Genomic DNA, 19970 nt, shown 5'->3' on the forward strand with positions numbered 1-19970 from the left:
ATTTCCCCTAAAATCCCTTTTGAATTACTTTAAAATCATTTAATAAGTAAATTTAAAAATAATTTTTCCATGACTGACAGTTGCAAATGCTCTGCTGTGAAAGCAGAATTCACTGCTTCAAATGTTCATCCACCTTTAACAATGCTCCCAACAACGCTCAGTGGAGCCCACTCACCCAGATGAGCAGCTGTGTGATGACTACATTGGCCATAGCGCACGAGAGGTGCAGAGCGGTGCGTCCATCTCCATCCCCGTAGGTCTCATTAACCTCCTCCTTGGTGCCATGGGCCAGCAGCAGCACCACCAACCTTAGGTCATCCTCCACCACCGCCCGAAGCAGCTGCTGCCCCAGAGGCACATCTGACTGGGGCAGTCCCACCAGGAACAGCTTCTGCTCGTACTTGGCTCGGATCCAGCGCTCCTTCTCTTCCCTGGAGGGAAGGAAATGACAGGGGCAACACAGGTCAGGCAGGGTGAAACATGACGAACACGCTATGAGCAATTTCGCACCCAAGTTAAAGAACTTTCTCGAAACGTATCTCATAATTCAGAGGCCTTGACGTAAAGGCAAAGACATGTACAAAAGGAGAAATGCAGACACACAGGGGAAATATTAGAGTAATTGGCCTAAGAGACTCACCGGAGTGCAGTGACATTTCTAAATTATTAGAGCACAGGAAAGTGACTAGCCTTCACTATCACAGTGGGAAATAATACAGCAAGATGTGCTGGAAAGATGAGAGAATGCCAAAGGGTGTGACGCTTTGGGCAATATTCCAGTTTCTAGTGATTATGGTCGTCAGCATGACCGTTAAAGCCTGGCCAGCTTTCTAAAGGTTACACATCCTGAACAGCATGTCTGCTGTGGACAATACGGGAAGGCGGGGGACGTATTTTTATCAGCACTGTCGGCTGTCAGTCTGAACTGGTGGATCCCCTCCACAAAAGAGGCAGTGTGTCTCAGAGCCCCAGTCTCCCTTGGGGTGGCTGGGCCCTGAGTCAGATCGATGGGGCTGAATGGCAGCCAGAAAGGGACAGTGGGATGTGGGGCTCCTTCACTCCAGCCCGCAGCAGAGAATAGAGGATGAGGGAAGGCTCCATCCTCTATCACCAGGCAGAATTCTATCTATTGCTCTCCATCTTGACCCCCCATTTCATTCTGTGCCCACATACAAACTGTACAAATAGGAAAGGGGGAGAAAAAAAAATCAATATCAATACGCGAATGACTGAGCATGCCCAGTGTGGTACTAACCCGGTGACCCTGTCAGTCGGTGTGATAAGAGGAGCAAAAAGAGGCTGTTGTTTGGATTTGTGGGTGAGTGACAGAACGGGGAAGGTTTGTAAGGATAAGTTAAAGCAGCAACGCTGGCTAGAGTGACAAGGCTCTCGTGGGACTCTCTATCAGCGGGTCGAGGCATAGCAGCAAGTACAAACGGATACTCTAACTCAATTCAACTGTATTTCATCATCAAATAATGGCCAGCTTTCATCATCATTTATTAAAAAATTACCTTTGGATGAGAAGTGGAAGAATCTGTCTCTACACAGTGAATAACATTGTGTATGTATCAGCTTACTATAAAGACCTGGTTTACACAAATGAAGTAAGTCAGTTCTACATGCTCTGGTTTAAGCTACCCATCATGTAAGATTACATTTGTGAGTTTTGTTAGTTTATCTGTTAATATTTTCCACTCTGTAGGTCCCTCGCCAATTTCCCCACAAACTGAAATGCCCAAACATAGCTCACAAATTTTTTTTTTTCTTTCCCGAACAGCTGGATATTTCTTGGACAGATTAAAAATCTGTGGGTTAATAATAATAATAATAATAATATTTTTATTTGTATAGCACTTTTCAAAAAAATAGGGTGCTTCACAGTATTAATAAAACTTACGCAGTGAAGATAAGTACATATATTGAAACATACAGACACGTAAACAGACTTACGGTCAGACACACATACGTGAAAATAGTTGCAAAAAAATGGCCGAAAATAAAAGGGGAAAAGTTTAAGGGAGCGCTAACCAATAAAAAGTCAATTAAAGCAAATAATAAACTTTTGAAGCACACACTAATTTATATCAGCAGAAGTGCATTCCCTGTGTTCATCATAGGAAAGGAACGTTTATACAAAGTGCTTTCCATCAACAGTGCAGCTCTATGGTATGGTCAAATTTTTGGCTACACAGATACTGAAAAGGATAATTTCACTGTTGTTTTTAATCTATTCACAGTATTTTAGCAACAGATCCTGTTAGCGACATCTCAATCAGAAACAACCATTTTAAAAACAGCAACCAAACTTCGCCACTACTTTTTATTGCCTTAGCAGCCCGGTGTCGAGGCTGCCGACTTACCGCAGACAGCAACTGTGTTCAGACTCATATGTCAGCTGCCAGGCTTACTTCACAAAGCAGTCAGTCTTGCACAGAGCAGCCTGGCACCCGCCCTAACTACAGGAGTTAAGGATGTGATGAAAAAGGGGCAAGTCTTCTTCTATCAGCACCCAAGCAGAGATTGATTAACTGCAAAAAAACCCAGCAGCTCATAAAGCTACTTAGCCCGCATCTCAAAACAGCCTTAAAGTAATTGCTCCTATAGACACATGGGTACATTTTTTTTTCATTATGACCTCAAAGGGAATGTGGTAATGTAATGTAATGCAGCAATGACGGAGAAAGCCCCCCCCCCCCCCCGCTACAGCATAAGCAAATCTTTTCTTTAGGCAGAGGGTATTCTGTGAACAACAATACAGCCCTAATAGCAGGCAATTGCTGTGGCTCAGTTTTATGGTGTAAGACCTCCATCAATCCCTACTCAGTCATTATGTGGGGACAAGCCGGTTAGCAAATCAATTGGCCTCAGAATCGGTGGTCTGCTCAGAACAGGAAGGGGCCATCCTGCCGTCCACCATTATTTCCCTTCTTTACAGCCAAAGACATTTAAGTTTGTCAGAAATCTGACTGACTGGCTGTAATCCCGAAGGCAAACTCTACAACCTTTAACAAAAATCCGAGCAGGGTTAAAAACAACCTGTTGTCCAAAGTTTGCTTCAGAGAGCTGGACGCTGAATGAGATGCTGAATCCGTAAAGCCCAGTGAATTGATATGAGCTAAATGAGGCAGAAAGTTAGCACCAAGATGTGAAAACAAAAAGGCTGAGGAGAGCCATTAGGAAGACGTCAACAACTCAGAAAGGAGCCCTGAGGGCACTTTGTTAGCCCTCACTACGAAATCAGCCCTGGAGACCTGCAGAAAAAGGCCTCGCTCACTGCTGATGCTGTGCTTTAAATTCAGCAAGAATAGACAGACCAGAAAAAAAAGCTAGAACAGCCAGGCAGTGGTTTAAAAACAAAAAAAACCTCAGCTGCTGCCACTTGAAAGAGTGTGAAAGGAAGTGAAATGGTAATCCCGCCTCTGTCTTTTGTTTGAAATTGAAAAACAATCCAAACAGAGGCAGGGTTTAGACAGTCGGGGGGGGGAACTGAGACCCTTGAAAAGGACACTTCCTCACCGCAGGAGGAAGAAAAATAAAATCAGCAGATTTCGCATGTCAAAGTGCCAGGACAGAGTAGCAGGGGAGGTAAAGAGGGAAAGGAGAGTGAGCTTCACAGCATGGGGGGGAATTTTGAAAATTGAACTGATGGTTAGTTCTCTATATACGAGCAGACATCTAAGCACACAGACACTAATTTCCCCACCCAGGCTCGAGCACATAGTTGTTCTAAATTTCTCTGTCGCTTAGGGATTAGAGGGGACCTTAAGGTTCCCAATAAAAATGCCTGCGCCTCCAACCAAAAAAAGAAGAGGTGTTTGCTTCGCCGCAAACTTCCTCCGTCATCCAGAGTTATCTCACGGCCGATCACTGCTGTTTAACTTTCTTTCGCTGGCTTTGATTCCAATGTAATCTTTGGGCAAACATCAAAACACTTACTGACTCTAAAGTGGAAATGGGATTCCTGCTTAGAGCTGGTGTCCCCTTTCATTTTCCTATGCGAAGCCCACCTAGATAAAAGCAGCCTTAACAGTGGAGAAAGGCCTCTTTTATAATTCTATTAGAGCTCCGTCCCTCCAGCTCTCCGTTGAGCAATGGATTCTGACCCTGACTTAATTAAGTGGCAAATGGCAGAATGATTCTCCTAAATCCAGCCCACGGAGTCAAGAACACATGACTGAATTCAAATAAAGAGGAACAAACAAGGATAATTAGTCAAGCCTGAAAGACAAAGGCAAGCAGGAATTTATAGGAAGGGAAGGGAAACTGAGACAAAGCGGGTGGAGCCAACGGTGGAGGAGCCACAGGAATGACCAATCTGAGTGCCTGCAATAGTGGTGCCTTGGCCTGGAGGAACAGGAGGATGGCCATCGCACATCTTTCACATGCCGAGTCCTCCTAAACTATCAAAGCGTCTAAGCTCCTCCCACTCGTCCATGATCATCCAGAGTCACTGTGGATACATCAAACAGACGCACTGAAGGGTGGAAATGGCAGAGGGAAGGGTCTTTGGGTTTGACCAGCCTGAACAGACTTCACAGTGGGGGTGGGCGACTTGTATGGGACCAATTCCCATGCAGCCAGCAGCTTCACTTCCACAAACCGAGGGGTGGGTGTGTGCGTGTGTGAGGGGAGAGTGAGGAAGAGGGGCAGCAGCAGAAAGACAGAGAGGGGGCTCAGAGGGAAACTACTGAGATGAACAAAAAAAAAAAAAAAAAAAAAAAAGAGCACACAACAGGGAAAGAAAGCTGGGCCCCAAAGCATCAAAGGTTGCTAAGGGCAAGAAATGAAGGAGCAACACAGTAAACGCCACAGCAAGAGTGCTAAATAAGGCCTCCTATGGTCCAGCGGGTTACACTGTAGACATGGTGTGCTCTGCTCTGAGAATAACAACACAAAAGAATTAAGACAAATATTTTACAAGTGGAATTGATGCTGCTTCTCTCGCTTCAAGAGTGCGGTCTGAACAGATGACCAGAATTCAAAAGGTTGTTGTGTTGGGCTCTAAAGAAAGGCCAGTGGAAAAGCATCTGGCTGCTGTAGGCAGGCAGAGGGATGAGTTGAATATATTGTGACATTAATGAGGTTGTCAGCCTCCTCATGATGGAGTGGCTGTGTTTTTGTGCCAGCAAGACTAACACCCTTAAATGCTCATGCTGTTAACCCCTGCTGAACCCTCGCCTCACATACAAAGCTGAGGGGACGACGAGCACATGCCCCCCTTAAGTGTGCGTCCCAGTGCACGCAGGTTTTAAAAAAAAAATCTCGATCACATAAAGCAGTTGGGTTGGATTCTTTTTCTTTATTAGTCTTTATTTTTTAATGCTAACAATATTGAATCTTAATTTCATGGCTTAGGCCCCTTCTTCAATGAAGCAGTCCTTCCTCTATGTCCACCTGGCCCTGAAACCCGGTGGCATGTGGGCAATTAGTGACTACAGTACCACTTCTCCCACACAGGGCTAATTACTGACCTGTGGGTTTCATTTAGAGAGAAACAGAGGCAGAGGACATGGTAAGGCCCAGTCATTCATTTGTCTTAATTAATTACCCTTTCCTCCACCGGGGCTCCTGGCAAGGCCAACTATTCTAAAATCTCTCTGGTGAGTTGGTGTTCCCGCACTCGTAACCTGTGAGTAGCCTGGAAGCTTTGCTCCATGTTTTGGGAACTAATATGCAGCACAGAGGCCAATCTGGTGAGATCCTAAAACAGAAGTTTATGGCTGATATTATTATTATTATTTAAAGCAGCAATAAAGAACTTGGCAGGGCACGCCAAGGTGGCACTGCTGGAGCAGAAGGGGTTAAAAAAGGCAACGGGGCCAGGTTTGGAGAGGTTAGCGGTGTGATTCATTTTTATTACCACGCAGCCCCTGCAGGCGGCAGGAGTGGCAAATTATTTCTGAAACAAAGTGGAGGGCTCTCATCAGAGCTATTACCTGCCTGTGGCCGAGGGCAGCGCGGAGCCTACAGAGGGTGACAGTGAGAGGCCCACGTCAGTGAGGGATAGCCGTCCACATCCGTCCACGCTCCAGGACATCTCCCCCAAATGAGTCTTGGTGTCTTGTGTATGTGTTTCATTTTTTTGTGTGTGTGTGTGCGCGGCAAAGGATAGGGGTAAAGTTAACCGCGAGACCTCTCCCACAGTTTCCGTAAAAATAATCTGTAGTGTTTTTCTATCACAAACATGCCACGCAATTAGAGGTGACATGCAAAACACAACGACTCCCAGGTGCTAATTAAAAGAACAACTCCCCTGCAATATGCTGACTGCAGAGATCAGCCACAATGCACAGCTCCCGCAGATTTATTATCACACATTTAACTGTATCCTGGCCAGATCTGACTTCTGCTGTTAGCATGTTGGCACTACTTGATACTGAAGAAGCTTTACCGCTCTACCAATAAATAATTATTTATAAATCTGCTGGCTGTAAGGCGTTAGCACAAGAGCAGTTTAGTTAATCGAACTGCTTTCCTTGTTTCGTTCTGGGAAGAGATCCTATAAGATGAGGACTAAAAAAACTGAAGAGAACACGAAAACCAGCAGACTTGGTGGCTCATTAGAACCTGAAAGCCCTGAGCATTTATTGGTGGATCAATAGCAGTTATAACTGCATTATAACAAGCCAAAGAGACTTTGTCTAACATGCCTATTCCAAAAATATTCAAATTTAACACCAACTTAGAAAACATTGAGAAATATTTATCTAATGATAACAAAAATCCTTTAAATGCACGCATACTGGTGCGTGGGTATTTATTTGTGAATTACATTAATTGCATTATTCTCACACGGACAAAAAAGTCTAGTTAATAGCTCATGCTTAAAAAAACAAAACTACAGCAAATAAATTACTACCATTGCAAATGATGCTTTATTGGTACCTTGCATTCTTCTGCAAAAGCAGGTAATCCTACGTACATATCCATGCATATTAACACGCTTTCTATTATGATGTCTGTAATCATTCTGTTCTACGCCAGCAATTGCACTGCTGTGCAGATCCGCGTACGACAAATCTATATATTGTGTTCTTTCGCACCCGAATATCATAAGCTAAAACAATCTTGTGGATGAGTGCTTTTAAGTTAAATCTCAAAAATGCAAAAGGGGTAAAACTAGTCTTGCAGGAGACATTCTATCAGACGCCGACTTGATATTCAGGTAGTTACTGAATCGTTTAGATTAGGTGTCACTAATGTTTAGTAGAAGTCAGGAGCCATACACCGCCTGCCTGGGTGCCATCACAAAGCTGCTGCATGTCACCGGTGTGACACAATTAAAATTCTCCCTTATGCGCGGTGCTCAATTTAAGAGAAGCACCCACAGAAGTGGCGTCAGAATTCAATAAAAATAATAAAAGAAACCGCATCCCTTTAAATTGGTTTGAATTCATCATTCAGGATAAAGCAAAATAGTCCGATGCAAAGCAGAGCAGAAAGTCCAGAGCATCTAAATGACCGGTGTCCATATATGATATTTCCAAGTTCTGTTTTTTGGCTAAAGATTAGTTATCCTGCAAATGAGATTTATTGTTTGACAGTGAAAACTAATGGAGATGCTGCTCCGGGATAAGATCGGATTTTTTAGACAATGAAGAACCTTCCTGCTCGAGGCGACGTGCGACTGACAGCGGTAGGGAGAGAAATCAACATCAATAATCTTTCATCAAGTCCACAGTGGAGCACTTTCACACAGATACCATTCAATAAACAACTGTAGGCCATCATTCAGGTCTGAACTGGCCGGAGAGTCAGAGAATGAATCCAAGAGGAAAAATAACTGAAAACTTGCTCAATGTTGCACAGATCATTTTATGTGGGCCAACTGTGAGCAGAAAAATATGCATTTCCTAAAGAAAGTAGTTCATAAAGGATACAATTTGCAGTTTTACAGCCTTATGCTGCTTTCTTATTAAGAGATCTAAGCTATAATAAGTGATTTCAAAGGTTAAACTCACAGGAAAAAAATACTATGAATTAGCAGCAATGGAGGTTACACTCATAATTAATGAAACTCCAACAGTAAGTTTTGGCATGTAGCAACAATATGTTATAAGTGTAATATTAACTGTTTATATGCAACTTTTGGCTTGTAAATAGCACCACTGTAAACAAAGTGTGCACTGGCCTAAAATGCACACATCAATCAAGCCATAGTATCACCCGAAGGTTGGAATTAGGCCGGGAACTGATGACCGTTTCCACTCATAATCACTCAAGTGCTTATTAGAGTTAGAGGTTTCAACCGATTAACCTATTTGTAGTCCAAAATACTACAAAAATAAATGACCAGCTCATCAAGCTTTCATAGCCCAACGTGACATCTTCCTAATACATTCTCTTCCACACCAACAGTTTGAATTTCACTAAACGGTTCAGGTACTTATATCGTGCTATAGTTGAGCACTCAAACCACTTTCTACTGCAATTCACCCTCTTAGTGCTTTTATGTAACATTTACACACTCAGACTCAGGGTTCAGTATTTTGCCTGAGTATATGTCGACACATGAATTGTAGGAGCTGTGGAATCGAACCTCTGACCTTCCAACCAGCAAAAGACCCGGTCTATCTCCTGAGCAACAGCTGCCCCAGTGCAATAGTCCTTTCATGTTACAAAGTAGGACCATTATAAAGTGAGAGCGGTTCATTTATGTTTAACACATTCTTGCTATTTAACATATTATACTGTCTTAATCTACTAAGCATTGGCTTAAAATGACAAAACAAAGATGTTACACCTCTACCATGTTAAAGTCTGTTACATTAAAATTTTAAACCTAACCACTATTTATGTTTCATTATAAGACAGGTTGGCCACATTGATTGGATACTATCAAAATACATCTACGTTATCAAGTTGGTATGAAAAATGTTTTCTAATTAGTTTGCAATAAAAAGGGTCCCTGTAATGCCATATTGTTTTAATTTTATTATATATTTAATTAAAATTTGGAAAGATTTTAGTCTCTGAAATGTAAAAACAAAGGTACTAGCAAAGAAAGTAACCAGACGTCCTGCTTTCTTAAAGTTACAAAGCTGTGATGTTAAACAGTCTAATGCCACCAGGGAGACCCTACAGACAGTCTCTGTGTGACAGACAGAGTGATGACCCAGGCCTGTATGATGGATATGTGACAGGGCAGCTTGGGACCTGAGGGCTTGTCTCTCAGGGTGGGGTTTAGCCCTAATGGTGTGCTTAATTACCTGCACAGCCACACAGCAGATCATTAGTCAGGCGGGAACGCTAGGCCTCACCTGTCACCAAGAGATAAACAATCCTCCTACCAGATCTCAGAAGAAAGGGAAAAGGTATTTGTCGGGGTGGGTTAGGTTAGGACAGGCGTTCACAAGGTGAATGGAAAAGTGTCATTTAAGAAAAACATATTAACAAGAGCCGCTCGCCAGGATCTAAAGTAAAACACACTGGCTTTGCAAACAGTGCTGAGAAAGTCCCAGACTTATCGGCACATGCTGGATCTTAAAAGAAAGCCTGAACAGAGAGCTGTTTCAGATGTGGTTTTGGTTTGCTAATTTTCTCTTGATTAGTACTTACATATCAAATGACAAACATGATGGATATGAAGCTAGTCAGAGCATTTATCAGGCAAGTGCAAAATGATGTCACATTCCTCTGGTGAAATATGGTTTTCCAGTGGACAGAGGGTCAGAAGCATAACAGAGACTGTTGATAACAACAAAGCAGTGACTGATACAAGAGAAGCACAGCGATCAGTGTGTACAGGATGGACTGACGCTCAGACATAAAATACTGTGTTTTTGGCTCAATAGGCTGACATTTATGGACCCCTGGTGCTTCTTATGGAGCATTTTGCGATGTGAATTGCCTCTGTTCAAATGTGGGTGGCTAATAAATGGCAGCTAATGGAGAGAAGACAGCGCTGCCTTCTCATTCTATAATCTCTGCACGCTTCATTAAGCAGCACCTTTATTTGTAGAAGTATGCTAACCTGGTGCTGTCGCTCCCTGGCTTGGTGTACCCCTCCAAAGCGCCTTCCCACACACTGTTGGCCATTGCGTTACCGATGGCAGTCATCACCATGCTGAGCTCCACCGGCCAGTCGTCCAAGTCAAGAGAGCGCACGCGAGACAGGTGGGTCCCCAGGTTCCTGTGGATGCCTGAGCATTCGATGCACATCAAGGCACCCAAGTTCAAACTGGCCCAGTCGGGGTCTGCGTGACAGAAGATAGGAATTAATAAAAAAATTAAAAGTATTAACAAGAGATGCTTTGAAAGCCTCACCAGGAAATTTGTGATGAACCTATTTTGAGTATGGTTTAATGTTGGTAACCTCTTCAGGGAAAAAAACCCAGTACAATTAAATTAGTCAGACAAGAATAATCAGTATCTGCCAAAACTGCAAGATGCAGTACTTCTAACAGTGCTGAATACTAGTTCTAACTTGAGAAAAGCTGGTAGAAATGACTCGATATCAAATAAAACCTTTGCAGTTGCTGTTTGGTCCCCAAAATGTAGTTTTTTGCACCTTCCCAAATGTAGCAGCACCTCCAAATGCAAACCCAACCCACTTTTATTATCTAATAATATGACGTCATAATTTTCATATAGCATTACCAACTCTCCTACAAAGTGTTTAATGTTCTAAGTGGACTTTTTTGTGCCCTGTTGCACTGTAGGTGCATTGTATGGAAAGTTTTTAAAGTATTTTTTGACAAAACTAAGGAATCTGGTTACAGGAGTATGAAAACTGAAGTTTTTTTTTTGTTTGTTTGCTTTTACGCACGACGTGATAAATTAAAGATTAAAAAACCCTCTCAAAATCTTGACCTCTACTACCTTTTGTTATGTCACCAAAAGAGGGGAAGAATGTTGGGTTTTTTGTCTTTAATCTGTTCCTTTAATATCTGTATTTCATATGTAATAGACAATGTGTTCAGATGTGTTTTAACCGTAGAGAGTTATACTCACTTGGTGCGTCACAGTCCACACAGAAGCTATTCCCCCTCATGTTTCGTATGGACTGAATGGCCATTGCATCACTTTGGCTGCCCAACCGAGACTGTGAGAAATGAAGGTGAGAATAAATCAACGGGAACTAATTATTTCACTGGCGATCACGAGAAAGCAAACAATTATAGCTGGACTCAAATTATAGACAACAAGCAAAGGGAGAGAGAAAAGGTTTTTCAAAGTCTCGGGAAAAGACACAGGCAGAGAAAATATGAATATGAAAATTAGGATGTGTCTCCCCAGTATGCTGACACAAGCCGTGTTCTATCTCTGATGTCTGTCACTTCTAATAAGAGATCCCCCACACTGCGGTGCACCTGTCTGACAACCTCCCACATGTGACAGCTTGAAGTGGGGGAAGAGAGGAGGGTGAAGGCGTGATAAAGGTTGGAAAGAAGGAGAAAAAGAGGAATGTAAATTAAGTGGGAGAAATGTAGCACGATGATGACGATCACGACGATGTTTTGATTAGATGATAATCGCCAACCCTGTCCAGTTCCTCTGATATTCTTTATCCTTCATGACAAACTGTACCTTGTTCTTTATGCTTTCACAAGACTGCAGGCTGGCAAAAATCTGGCTCTCGATAGCTTGGACCCACAGTTCCCTCTCCTCATACGTGGACGCTTCAAAGTTCCACGTCTGACCCGTCAACGACACAATCACGAACTCAAAGGAATCCTCTTGCTCTGGAAAACAAAACAAAAAAGACACACAATATATTAGTATTGATTAGATAATTAGATGCTTGGTAAGAATGTGTATAAAACATCTTTTGGTCATTTTAGCCTCTTTTAACAATAAATAGTACAGATAGACAAGAATTATTGTATGAGAGTGACGTGCTGCAAAGTTGACCAGCTAATATATTAGCTTGACTTGACACTGATAGTCATGAATTAGACCTAAAACAGATGATTTGAAGTTCAGCTCAGAAATCGGTGACACATCCAACGTTAAACAGAAAAATTGTGTTGGTGGTTCAACTGGAAACACATTGCTAAAAGACAATCAGAAACCACTGGAGACTCAGAAAAAATACTTATACCGCATCAGGGTCACAGTCACTGCAAAGTTAGCTTTATAACCTGTAGAGTCTCGAGCATTATCTGCTTGAGGTTGCTAAAGTCAAGGTCACCAACTTTCACCTCCCCTATTTGAGCTCTACAGAAGCTATCTGTGCAAACACATCGATAGACATTGCTTATTCTTTGAGTCGTCAACCCTTCTGTAATCAAAGATGCAACTAAATGATGCTTTATCAGAGGCAATCTCACCAGCAGACACATTTGTTCTCTTAAAACTCTGGGATTGGTCAACTCTTGCCTATGTCTTACCAGAAAGACTAGTCTGGGAGGCAATTGTCCTCTACAGTTTTTGATATGAGGCTCTGGCACTGGTCAGGTTAGTTAGAGCAGAGCACCAGAAGAATGGCATTACAGCTCATGTTCTTACTTCTTAAAGCAGAGGCTGCTTTGTTGACAGTTACAGAGTTCATTGCTTAAAGCTGACAATGTGCATTTGATAAAATGATGTTTGTACAGCTCTCACTTGAATATGATAGTCCAAGATTAGCTCTCAATCTTTATTAAGCATCCTCTGGATCAAAACAAAAAGTAGAGGAGGAAAAATATCAATCCTGGGCCAGATTTGGGTTTTCATGCAGAGTATACCATTACTAGCTTTCAAAGAGTTTTTGTAGATGTTTTGTATTGTTTGTAAATTAACTGCCACATCTCCAGCAACAGTTATTAGTCCAAGATAAGCAGGTGCTTATAAATATTTGTGTCATATATCCTTAAAAATTATTTTATGAATCGACTGAATGCTAAAATCTACTACCAAAAATTTAATCCTTTATCCCCCAATTTTTCCTCCTCGTCATAACACACAGATACATTTTTAAACCAAGCTGCTTTGAATCCATTTTTCCATCCATTCACTGTGTTTAACTAAGATTTATGAAAATGTCACCTGTCGTTTGCAAAGAAGAGGTCTGACACAACATATGTTCCAACACATGCTGTAATGATTCTGCTGTTCAGCAGCAATTCATTAACTCTGTACTGTACCCGTGTAACGTCTCTGGTCTCTGCACATGCTTGAGCTCATAGCCAAATGATTTGTAATTACCTAATTATGTCTATGCAAATAGTCATCTCATTTGCATAAACCATGCTTGGAGGACTGGAGGCAAATAGACACAAGAGGAAGGGTTTTTTCTTCTTCTCCTCCTATGTAGCTTTTATCCAATGGAAATAGTTCTACTGATAAGCTATCTGTGCTGCTTTTTACTGCCAAACGTGTTGACATAATTTACCATTAAATAAGTTTAAAAGTTTTTTAATTGCACAGATGCATTGATGCTTTTACTGCAATCCATTCCGAAATCTGAACACAAGGAGATGCTTAACAATAAACGGCTTCTGTATGAGTTATAAAATGAGGGCTATCACATGGCGATAAGATTGTCAGGCAAATCATCTAATCAAAGAAATTACTACTTTTTCCCCCATTCATAATCAATTCACCCTCCTTGCTGTGAGACACGAGCCTGTGCTGTTAAATGACAGATGTCTGATGGACGCCACTAATGTAGCGATCCCTGTGCCGCGGCGGAGAGCCATCTCTTCAGGGGGAAAGCAATAATCCAATTAGCTCGACGCCGACTTCAATTATCTGATTTAGTTTGTGGAATCGACTTCAGGTCACAGAGAATCAATAAAGACTTGGAAGCCTCTTTATTTAGACTTATAGTAGAAAAAGTCTTTATGTTGGTGTGACATAAGAAAACACTGATGGGATTACAATATTTTTTAAAAAGATAGAAGCCTACCATTAAAGATAAAGAAGCAAATAGGTGAAAGAAAATAAAAGAAAATTACATTTAGAAAAAAGAATAATTGCAATACCCACAGTAGAAATCCATTTTTCTTGTCAAATATACCTTCAGGTACAATAACTAATGCATCTGATTATAATTTGTGATTTTCAGACTCAAATGTTGTTGTACTTGTGTTTTCATCTTTTTAAAAACCTGAACAAAGCTAATTATTCTGTTGGCTGCCCAGGCAATAAATTGGAGGCATTAAAACACTTTCATTATGGAGATTAAAAAAGCGACGGATGGCTGGTTTCTTAAACTGATGAGTATACAAGACAAAACAAATCCAATTCTCCATGCATAGTAATGCACACACGTGAAACATGGTGTAACCACGGAGGTAGCACACGATTGTATGCAGCAGGAATCTTTATGTGTGACCCATGTACGGTCATTACATGCAGCTCCACTACACAGTGCAGCAATTCAGCTCCACGTGAGCCGAGGTCAGAGTGTTTCAGTAAATCTGAGCGTGAACCGAGTGTCAAAGGTATCGCTGCTATCTCGCAGGCACCTGCAATGATGAGCTTGTACAAGCACCATTAGCGCTTCTGTTATTACTCAATTGTTGCGGTTAGCACACGGCTAACAGAGGAACCATCACCTTCTCACATTAACATAAGCATTAACCTCCTGACCATATCAATCTGGGAGCCTAAGGTCAACAAGTTCTTGCCAATTAGAAGTAAATTACCACAGCTCTGCGAGTGGGCGGACGAGGAAGAACACAATTTAAAGCCAATGGAGGCACAAACTGTGAGGAATGACCAAACTATGATTTCCCTCAATTAGCATGGCATAATAAAAAAGAAATTATAGTGTGATGGCCATAAAGCTAAAGAGGAAGGAACAGATAAAGATACACATCTTCGTCCGACATTAAATGCATCATAAAACTGTTCAGTCACAGGTTCATTCGCAACTTGATGGCACCTCGCAGCAACACAAAAGCACTTTAATTAGCAAAACATTTCTTCAAGATACAAAAATAGATGGCAAATAGTTGTTGTTTTTTTACATATTAACTACACTGGACTTACATGAGTTCAGATTTTTTAAGTACCTCTGCTTAAGTAGTTACATTGTGTAATTACAATGTAATTACAAAGGAAGATACTGTACCCCCCCTCCCCCTTTTTGATTTCATATTTAAGTTATATGTTAATGTGAACAAGTGAAGTTATAAGACAGACTGTGAGCAACCATCATTCATCTTAGAGAGACGGCTGTTTTTCTGACTTGTTATGATCCTGAAAAACGTGTTCAGGCATTCATCTGTGGCAGGCTCGACTACCGCAGTAATGTAGTCCAGTAAATATTCTTCCAAAAACATTAGAGGAAGGCTGCAGCTTTTCCATACCACTGCTACAAGGTTATTAATCACATTTAATGATGGAAAGCACATGATGCCAGTTTTCTCAGAAGTACACTGCTTCTCACATTCAGCCTGAAATGACCAAGTTACACTGATGCCAGTCGCTTTATGTGCCAAACTGTTCAATACCAAACTGTCAGACATGCATTATTCCTCACAGAGACAAATTAATTAGGGATACAGCAGTTATTGTCAGTTCCGCCCAAGCTTCAACTTGCTACGTTCTAATTTTAAATTGTAGAAAAGCAACCAGTACGGCTCGTTGCGTTATACTTTTAAAGACACACCTCTTCAATCTGACACTAGAATTGCTAAATAATAATAGCCACATCTAGAGTCACTGAAGCATATGATCATTTAATCAACATTACATCTTGGGAATACAAGTGTAGAATAAGACAAATTTAGGGTTTCAGTCAGAAAATTGTGTTTCTGTCACTCATATAAAAAGTGTGCTTTGCTGTGACGTGACATGTGTCTCGTAACGTGTAACTGCAACTCGCACAGATATAAATGCTGCCGATGGAGTCGGCCACTAGCACAGGCTGCGTCATAGGCTCTGCATAGATTCAGCGCAGGAGCATAATTCAGGCGTTACTCTGTCCAACGATTTCACAATGGTGGAGGGAAATATTCATTATGTAGATGCACTGAGAGTCATATGGAAGTCTATTCGCCCCTCCATTTCTCTCTCCTTCCTCTCTGTTCCTTTCTTTACAGTTTTATATTTCTATATAACAGAAACTTTAATATAACAGTTTCTTTTTCATGTTTTAATATGTTTGTGCTTTGCCTGTTTTCAGCAGGGCTTCGAGTCCTGCTCTCTATGTTAAACATTAAATTTTTGGATAGTGATCTACTACAAATTCTAAGTGGAGCTCTGTGTTATGTTAAGATATATATTTTGTTTGCTTTATTATTTATTTTAGTATACTGTCTTCTACACTTTGTACGCAGGAGTTTCTAGACCTGAATCCACTATTCACACATAATGCTTTAAGTGCATTTAGGGGATAGCTGTCTCCTTTGTGTTATTGTACCGATGTTATTGAGTACTTCCTTTATTATTGACTGGCTGCCATTAAAAATATTTACTTGATGTGCAAAAATCAAATTGAAACCTCACAGACAAGACAGTGACTCGAGGATGGTGCTTCCTCTATAGCTGTGCATGTGCAGCAGATGTACCATCGAGAACCTGTGGACCAGATTAGCACCTCAGGGGGTTTGGTGCTGAGCCCAGCTGTGCTGTCTAAAACGCAGTCTGCAACCCTGGATCTATCTGTCTAAGCCCTTCAAAGACCTCTGGAGACCGGTGTCACAAACCCTTTGAGATGACTTAGCAAACAGCTCTTCACCTTGAGGACTCTTTATTTCATCTATTTGCGTGAGCGCTTCACTGAAATGACAAGGTGCAGAGGTACATAAGGTGAGCTATTGTTTTGGTGTGTAGGATGTGCTGTTTTGTGTCGTATGCATGCATCAGGCAGTCACTTAAAGAAGTGCTTGCCGTTCCCGTGAATTAACGAGCAGTTGGGAAGAACAGGCCAAGGCGGTGCCATCTGTAAATGTCACAGGCACTGCTTGCTCATTTTACACATCATTAAAGCCAATATTCCTAACCTGTATCAGAGCAATCAGGAGCAGGCCATTACTGCGACAGGGGCCCCAGGGGAACCACGACCAAACTCCGAAAGAAAAAAGCAGAGAGGAAGAGAGAGATAGAGCACACTCTTTATCTATCTGACACACACAATTCTGCACACTTTTACACGCACACACTCGTGCTCAAACAAACGAGGAGCACACCTTCCAACAATAAACAAACACATGAAATCAGCACCAATACCACTACCCTAATAGCTAGTGCATTTAACAACAGAGCAGAATGAAAACAGGGCCAATTATACATGTATCTGTGGGCAGTGTGTATAGAGCCCAAATGAGAATCTTGTTATTCCTTTCCCTCTGTACTGTGGCGCTCAGAAAGCTAAGCCATTACAAGAGTGGAGGCTCCAGGGACAGCTTTCGGAAATGAGAGCGAGTCAGGGAGTGACAAAACAAAGTATTGAGATAAACACCCACCATTAGCACAGGCAGTTAAACCTCCATTTCCTAATCCCCAGCTGGACTCCAGAGGATATTAACCCTTACTTTACTAAGGTGCAGGACAACAGAATACTGGATTACAGCCGGACTCTCAATATAAGCAAAACTTTAGCTTACTATCGACTGGCCTGGGTTAGGGAACATAGTCCAAAAAAGTTTTGATGAATGAATATTATAAATGTTATAAAGGCAGTTAAACATTTTGCAGCAGGCACTTAAATATATTGTGTTACTAGTTGGGTTGGTGCACTGTATGCTAGGCGTTCTCATTTAACATCACTGCAAATTGGTTTTGTTTCTTTGTCCAGTTGCTAGCAGGTAAATATGTCATTAATTCCAGATTATTACACTTATCACACTCCTAATCCGCATCCAGTGGTAAGCTTCTTCAGTCCATTTATACCTCTTCCTTAGCCACAGTAAAGATGATCTGAAACGTGCTACATTGGTATTAAAGTCCATTTAGTTTTCAGGGTTTGCTTATTTAAGTCCGTTTGAGTTCTTCATGTTCATATATAAAGTAAAATGATTCCACTGGGTCGACTGTGGCAGACTGACAACATCAAATTTAGTTTAAATGGTTTTTAAATGAAAGATGATCTACAGTTTTCAACCAAAGTGAAGTTCCCATCAGCATCAGCATTCTGGCCACGATCTTCAAACTGATTCAATTTAACCTTTCCAGTAATTTAACAAGGGCGGTTACCATTATGATTCTGAGAGTCCACACTTTTACAAACACAGAAATAATTTCCCCGATTCTCCTTTAACTGCTGATAAAATTACATCGAGTGCTTTCAGCCACTTTAAACTCAATCAGCTCAAATTTTAAATGAAACTACTCAAAGATTTAAAGTGATTATCCCGTTTCTGCACTTTTTTTAATTCAAAAATTAATTTGTGAAACAGAGTACACTGAATCCAATTCTGCTCTGTCACAAACAAACGCTTTATTCTGAATGCCTCCAACTGAGAAAAAAAGGAAGATGTTATCTTGCATTTATGTCTTCTTATCATATATTATGACTTAATATGTCATATTAATGTGAAATGTTATGAATGGTTTTTAACTATTATCATGTCTGAGTGCTTTAATAATTTTAGATTCAGTAGGTTATACTGAGGGTCTCCTATTTGTTGATGTTTAGATGCAGATTTATATTACATTACATTTACACCTAGAATTCATCATATTCATTTTTTCTGGAATTTTTACGTCTTTTTGTTACTGACAGTTACTTTGATAGACAATAAAACACAAATTCACATTCAAATTGCATCTATTACTACGATTTCTAATCAGGCAGCTAAGCATTTACTTATAAATATTAGGAGTGTAAGTCACATCAAATCTAAAATTATATTTATAATATGCATCGCTTTCGCGGAAGTGTTTGATTTTGACGCTGCAACTAACCTTTAATCACTCTTGCAAGAGCTACATTCAGACACTCCTTTGACTTCATCGCCCGAGTTTTTGATCTGTTACGGTTTGTGTTTTTTCTATGTGTTTTATGGGTAAGTAGATGCACTGAAGTCTCAAAAATGACAAAAACAATGACTCAAATTAAACGTTAAACTCCTACTTATAGAACAAAAAAGTTGTCAAAATGGCACGTTAGTTGATGATCTCATACCGTAATCTTTTCTAAATCTAATAGCAGATATTATACGTCTTAAATTTGACTTATAGAAGTTTTAAATAATAAAAATGTTCTAGTGTCTGAAGCAAGTTCCCTAAGTCTTCAAAAATGGACGTGCAGTTTGACGGCCTTTGTTTGACTGGACGTCTGCAGATCTCGTTATCGTCTGCACATCAAACACATTCTTATTTTCTTTTAATTTCTGCCACTTTAGCAAGAATAAATATCTCCACCTATAAAACTGGAAGCATCAGCAAGGAAGGTCTCGTCACAGTTTACCTCCGTCCCGACACCCCCCACCCCAGCTCACATTGGGCAAGCTAAACTCCCCAAAACAATGAGCATTTGATACACTTTCTTTAAAAGAGAAATACATTAATGATGCTCCCTGACAGTCTGCATTAATCAGAGGGGGCTCCCCCTGAACACAACTCTTTATCGGCCATCGATTTTCCAGTGGGTTTATGGCGAGCGACACATCGAGAGAGCTCGTCGCCGGGCGGCTGCTGGGAAACACATTACGGGGCTGTCAGTTGTCTCGCCATGCATCCTGCATCATTCTTTAAGCACATGAGAAGTTCATTACACCGCACAGCTCTGACAGTGCATAGGATATTAGGGACTGTGTCCCTTGTGCCTATTCTTGGTGCAAGTGCAGCGCATTAGACGTAACAGAGAGTTTTGACTTTATCCAAATATGGCTTCAAATTGATTGTGGAAACATGGCCTTGCATTAATTTGAAATAAAATCATTTTGAAGCACAATAAAAGCTAAATTACAAGAGAGTACAACGGATGACTCAAACCCATTTGAAAGTATGAGCCCATCTGCCGAGTGTTTAGCCTGTAATCTTCATACTAATGAACTTAGTTTTAACATAAGTCTAAATTTCTCTCCACTTTAGCAGTGATTGGGAGAAGCCTCGCTAACTACTGTAGTGCCATATTTGGAAATTATGTT

General features: G+C 41.0%; 1 protein-coding gene across 1 annotated transcript in view; it reads right to left on the reverse strand.

The window, feature by feature from the left end:
• The window catches only part of agap3 (ArfGAP with GTPase domain, ankyrin repeat and PH domain 3), a 72603-nt gene that overhangs the window by 3807 nt on the left and 48826 nt on the right, over positions 1–19970 (reverse strand). The window contains exons 14-17 of the mRNA XM_086273317.1: positions 11533–11687; positions 10957–11047; positions 9977–10199; positions 176–431 (exon numbers count right to left, since the gene is read on the reverse strand). Of these exons, the coding sequence (XP_086129443.1) occupies positions 176–431; positions 9977–10199; positions 10957–11047; positions 11533–11687 (725 nt within the window). The remainder of the gene's footprint in view (positions 1–175; positions 432–9976; positions 10200–10956; positions 11048–11532; positions 11688–19970) is intronic.

The sequence above is a fragment of the Aulonocara sp. 'chitande type north' Nkhata Bay genome, linkage group LG18 (genome assembly GCF_057382095.1).
Source record: "Aulonocara sp. 'chitande type north' Nkhata Bay isolate Kocher_YH1m ecotype deep benthic linkage group LG18, A_spYH_male_GT1.1, whole genome shotgun sequence".
Lineage (NCBI taxonomy): Eukaryota > Metazoa > Chordata > Actinopteri > Cichliformes > Cichlidae > Aulonocara > Aulonocara sp. 'chitande type north' Nkhata Bay.